This window comes from Trypanosoma conorhini (assembly GCF_003719485.1).
Source record: "Trypanosoma conorhini strain 025E chromosome Unknown Tco_14.4_contig_00345, whole genome shotgun sequence".
Classification (NCBI taxonomy): domain Eukaryota; phylum Euglenozoa; class Kinetoplastea; order Trypanosomatida; family Trypanosomatidae; genus Trypanosoma; species Trypanosoma conorhini.
Genome location: NW_021704434.1, coordinates 1 through 5,521, shown reverse-complemented (window position 1 = coordinate 5,521; position 5,521 = coordinate 1). Strand labels below are relative to the sequence as shown.

Here is a 5,521-nt window from a genome sequence, read left to right as displayed (position 1 = left end):
CCACCTGCACTACTATTGTTTTGTTTTATATCGTGCTTTTTTTTTCGCTTTATTCGTCTTCTCTTTGCACCCGCTCCGCTGCTGCCCCCGTTCACGCTTCCTCCCTGAACGGGCCTCCCGTGTGTGTGGGGGCCTCGACCTTTTCACCCCGCCCCCTCCTCCCCCACCCGCCCAACGGCTCCAGCAACGCTCGCGCCCTTCACGTGGCAGCGATGGCCCGCAGTCACCACGCGCGCTGCGCAACCCCTGCGGCACACCAGCGAGAAAACGACCAGAAGGATGAAAAAAAAAAGAGAAAAGAGAGTCAAGGACAACAACAACAACAACAACAAGTGCCCCCTCCCCCCCGCGTATCCATCTCACAGGCACGCGTGAAACGAGAGCGGCATACGGCAGCAGCGCCGCTGCGCGTGCTTGCGAGAGAGGGGGGGAGGCGAGGGTTTGCCCAGCGCGCTTTCAGGTTACTCGTATAGAATTATACGCACACGTGCACAAATGCAAAGGTGCGGGTCCGCCTTCCGCTTCGCGCCTCTCCAAGCCTTGAACGCACACACACAAAGAAAGAGAGAAAGAGCCGGAAAGAGCGCTGCATCCCGCTCCATTTATCTCTCTCTCGTTTTTTTCCCCTTCTTCTTCCGATTTGCTCCTTCGTCATGCGCGCACACCCTTCTTCCCTCCGCTTCGTCAGGGTCGACAAGGTGGGAACTGCCGGCCTCCACCCGCACAGCTGCAGTGTGTGCGTGTGCGTAAACGTTGACACAGCCTATACAGTCCAATATGCCGTAGCTGGAGGGTTCGCGTGCAGCAGACTATACTTCGTCCTCGTCAAGAAAGATGGCGTGCGTGGCGGTACCGCCGGGCCTGTAGGGTTCGTACTTGGACGGGTCGACAACAGCGCGCACGTCGTCACTCCTCCGCTTCCCATCAAAGAGGACAGACTCACCGTCGGAGTCGTCGGCGGCCCCGTCCGAGTCCAACACTACAGGCGGTAGCCGCGGAACCGTCTCGGTGCGGACCGCCTGCGGGTCTGTGCGACGAGGAGGGCGCCCCTCGCCCCCGCTCTCCGCGTCCACGGCGAGGGGCTGCTGCGCCTCCCGCGCACTCACGACGGAGACCGCCCCCGATGCATCCACGGTGACGCCCATCATGCGCAGCAGGTGGCGAAGCTGCGGGTCTGCCTCCGCGCGGCCGCGGATGATGTCGTCCACCAACGCCGTCAGCGTTTTCGTTCGCTCCTCCACGGTCTCCTGCTGTTCCTCGCGCAGCCGCTTGCGCTGCTCCGACTCCCACCCGCCGTCAGCACCATCCACGTAACTGTCAACGTTGAAGACGCCCTTCTTTTGGTACTCCTCGTAGAACTCCCGCTCCTCCTCGCCGTACTGCACCAGCTCGTCATGCTGCAGGTAGACCTCGTGCGCCTCGGCGTAGAGAACGTGTGCGGCGACGTCGGCCAGCACGGCGTCCTCCGCCACGAGCCGCGCCATCGACCTCCGCTGTTCATCGGTCAACGTTGGCGCCTCGTCTGCCTCCTCCCGTGCACGACTAAGGAGCTGAAACATGGACTGCAGACGTAACCCGGCCAGGGCGTCACGCTTCAGCGAGGCCTCCTCGACAATGGTGCGGAAGAGCCATTCCTTCGCCACCTTTTGCCGAAACATGCGGTGCTCCAAGGTATGGTAGCAGACGAGCCGATACACAAAGACGGGGCGTGTCTGCCCGTAGCGGTAGGCGCGTCCAATGGCCTGCCTGTCATCCGCCGGGTTGAAGCCGCCGTCCGCGAGAATAACACGGGTGGCGGCAGTGATGGTGATACCCACCCCGCCTGCCTTCATGCTAAGCAGCAGCACGTCGGCACCGCAGGCCGAGTGAAAGGACCGCAGCGTACTCTCACGCTCCGCCCCACTGCTACTCCCGTCAAGGCGACAAAACCGGATTGGACGCGACAGGGAACCATCCCGCTGCCATCGACGGTTCATCTCAGCAATGATTCCCTCAAAGAGGCTCAGTAGTTTCGTCGACAAGCTGAAAAACAACGACTTTTCACCCCGCAGCATCGCCGCCTTGATGATCCGCACAGCGATGTACAGCTTGGCACCGTCCTCAGGGGCGGCGGTGTAGTCTGCCGGTGGCTGGAAAAGATCGGCACAAACTTGACTCACCGGCGTTCCAGCGAATGCCGGGGGCCGCCGGCCACGACTCCCTCTACTCCCCTCCTCCTCCCCTTCCTCGTCTTCGTCGTCGGAGTCGCTCTCCGGGCCGCCTAGAACGCTTCGCAGCGGTGAGGCGGGGTCAGTCGCAAAGAGTAGCTGGGGGTGGGCCGAGATCTTGTTGGCGTAAGTTACGGCCTGGAGAAAGTTGAACCTGTAACGTTCCTGCCGTACCAGCTGCAGGAAGCGGTCGTACAAGCGGGCCTGCAGCGCGGAGAGCGGAACAACAAGCACGTACTCGTGCAGGGGTGGAAGCTCCTTCTGTAGTGGGGTGCTATCCACGCGCTGAACAAAGTGCCGCAGCTCGCGTATCAGGGCGAATGTCTTCATGCGGGCCATGGCAACCTCCCTCGGGCTGGCCTCTTGCGCAACGGAGGCCTCAATGGGGTTAATGAAGAACTCCTGAAAGCGGCGCCGTTCAAAGTACTTGTGAAGCGCGAAATCCACCATGGCCCAGTACTCCTGCAGGTGATTCTGCAGCGGCGTACCCGTCAGAAGCAGTCGACGCAGCGGGTGTAGCCCACGGAGTGCGGCCGAGATCTGCAGACGCGTCGACTTCAATCGATGAGCCTCATCGCATACGAGCAGATCCGTCCACCGGTGCCCCGTCGTATCTCGTTTCGCTCCCCTCGTCGAGAGCCTCGTGAGGCCAAGCAGCATCTCGTACCCCACAAGCAGCACCCCACCCTCGCTGCACCACCTTTCGTACACCTCCGACCGCCGCCGCGCACTCTCGCGTTCATCAATGGCGATGGGGGTGAGGCGCTGGGCGAGGGGAAAGTAACGCGACCAGGTGGCGAACTCCTTCTCCCACCCCGCTCGTGTGGATTTTGGGACCACGATGAGCACCCGCTGCGACCGCCCCTGACGCCGTCGTTGCTCATTGAGGAAGAGATGCAGGAAGACGACCACCTGGCAGGTCTTGCCAAGTCCCATGGTGTGGGCAAGGATGCAGCCAACGGCGGGGACTCTCCCGACAGGCCCCTCCACAAGAATGCTCCACAAGAAACGAATGCCTTCTACTTGATGCGGCCGCAGCTGCCGCAACTCGGAGGTCACACTCGCCGCAGTGGCGGAGGCGCCGGCGCCTCCGCCAAGAAGCGTCACCGCTGGCGGAGCGAGCACCTCCGGAAGCAAGACGTCGCCGCTTGACGCGCTGCCGTCACCCCAGTTGGAGACATTCACTAGTCGGCTCCAGCGTTCCAGCAGAGTATTGTCCCCCCTACTCGTCTTCGCCTTCGTCGCTGCCGTGAGTCGCCCCCGCGCCGCATCAAAGTGCATCCTCGCCGCCTCCCTGCGGTGAAAAAAGGGCTCCAACACGGCACGAACATCGGCACACGTCATTCCGCGCAACACCGCCGCGCTCGCGGGGTGCTCGTGCGGCTCCACCGCCGCCATGGCGTCCGCAACACCCGGGCCGAGGCGCAGCCGTCTCGCCTCCTCCCCGACGACCTCGTGCGAAAACGCACTCCTCTCGCTGCTGCCGCTGCTGCAGGAGGAGGCGGTGTCGCTCGCCGCTTCCTGCGCACACAGCCCTGGAGACGCCGCACGGCGGCGGCCCTCATCGCCGAAAAGCACCGCATCCATGGACCTCGCCGCAGACGAGCCGGCGGCTGCGAATTGCTGGGGGCACGCCTCCACCCGCGAGGCGGCCGCCGCCGTTGCCCCGCAATCGCTCTCACTCGAGGACATGACGAAGACGGCGTCCCCCTGCATCGCTCCTGAAGTCGCCCTTCCGCGGCCGCAAACGGAAACACTCCGACCAAGAGCAAAAAGCACACACGCACACAAAAACGAAAAAAGAATAAAAAGTAACTACCACCACAAGGAATGACGGCGACGAACACCGCCACACGCGGAAGGAACGATGCGCAGCACAACAACAAAAGGACACGACACGACAACTTCCAAAGGCTCAGCGTACAAAAAACTAGAGGGGTGCGCGAGTTAGGGTGATACGTGCCTGACATGCGAAGTCACAGCCTACTGCCACCTTATCTCGTTGCCGCTACCATGTGATCGTTAAACCGTACCTCACAACATGCTGACGCTTCCTGAAAGCTCCCTCCGCCCCTTCCACCGAAGCGGAGACCTCAGGGCCAGCTGCTTCCTTCGCTACTTCGCCACGCCATGGCGGCAGCATCGTCAGCACCTCCACAACGAAGCCAACCATGACGTTTGCCCTTTCCTCGCCGATGCGCTGAAGAGTTACAGAAAACGCCTCCCGCGTCGAGGCACAATTACCGAGGCGTGGAGGAAGGGTCACCCACTCACTGGCGTCAGCACCCGCCGCAATGACCAGAGAGCACGCAAAGACACCACCCACCTGCTTCTCCATTGTGAAGCGACAAATGCCCAGCGACTCTTCACCAAAATTGCGCCACGTGAACCACCTCCGCGATTCGTCGAGCGCATGTTGGCGTCGTTGAAGCTGAAGCACAGGGAGGTATAATGCAGCAGCCAACTGCACCGTGGCGACTTGACAGTGTTGACCCCCACTGCCACCATGTGCATGAAGCACCTGCTTAACCCTTCCAAAAGAAGGATCCCGCCGCACGCCATTTACCACAAAGAGAATTGGAGAATTCAAGCGACGCGCCCCAACGCTCACATCCATCACATCCTGAGGGGAAGGAAGTACCATAGCCAGCAGCGGTAGGCGCGTGCTTTGCAGCAGCAAATATGGAGGCTTCACAGAGTTCACGCCTTGGTTAGCCCAGAACGAATGCGTGCACGGAAAAAAAGATCCATGTTGCTCCAGCTGCGTCCCCCGTACAAAGGCATCAGCGTTGCCCTGAAGCAAAGTTGCTGCCTTTCTGTCCCCAGCTTCAGGCGACGCCGTGGCGGTTTCGCACGGCGCGGCGAAGCGGCCCCGCCCAGGCGGACTGCCCGCACTCTTCAACGCTCGCTCACAAATGGCGTTTCGAAGCTCCTCCAGCGCCACAGCGGCGTGCCTTGGGGCTGCCCCGCCCACCGCCACGGCCGCTCCGGTAAACTCCGAGTTTGCCGAGCGGGAGAGGCTCGACGACGCCTCCCCGTGGGCTTCCCGCTCCCCACCGCTCGAGCGACGCCACTCGGCGGCAGCACGGTGACAGGGCGGCATCGAGTTCGACGCCGTCACAGCCGACAGGGAGGCGAGGAGTCCCTCCAGCTCCTCACAAGCATCACCGTGGCGCCAGTGACAGTACGAGCAGCACGCCACGTACAGCAACTGACGCGAGATGGAGATGGACAAGGCAGGCGCATTACACCGCGGACAAGCATAGCAGCCGGGGCACGCCGCAGGCTCGTGTCGACGCGACGCCGCACCTAGT

The 5,521-nt window shown here is 62.2% G+C and overlaps 2 protein-coding genes across 2 annotated transcripts, besides 1 other annotated feature; both read right to left on the bottom strand.

The window, feature by feature from the left end:
- Positions 1-310: 310 nt before the first annotated feature.
- Positions 311-332: a microsatellite.
- Positions 333-809: 477 nt separating this feature from the next.
- On the bottom strand, positions 810-3,923 carry Tco025E_05693 (putative helicase-like protein; the record flags this gene model as incomplete). The annotated part of the gene is made up of 1 exon (XM_029372586.1): positions 810-3,923. One exon carries the CDS (start codon positions 3,921-3,923, stop codon positions 810-812), a length of 3,114 nt encoding a protein of 1,037 aa, XP_029227284.1.
- Positions 3,924-4,215: 292 nt separating this feature from the next.
- On the bottom strand, positions 4,216-5,521 carry Tco025E_05692 (uncharacterized protein; the record flags this gene model as incomplete). Its single annotated transcript, XM_029372585.1, has 1 exon — positions 4,216-5,521. A coding segment is annotated over one exon (1,306 nt), but the record flags the coding sequence as incomplete, so codon positions are not given.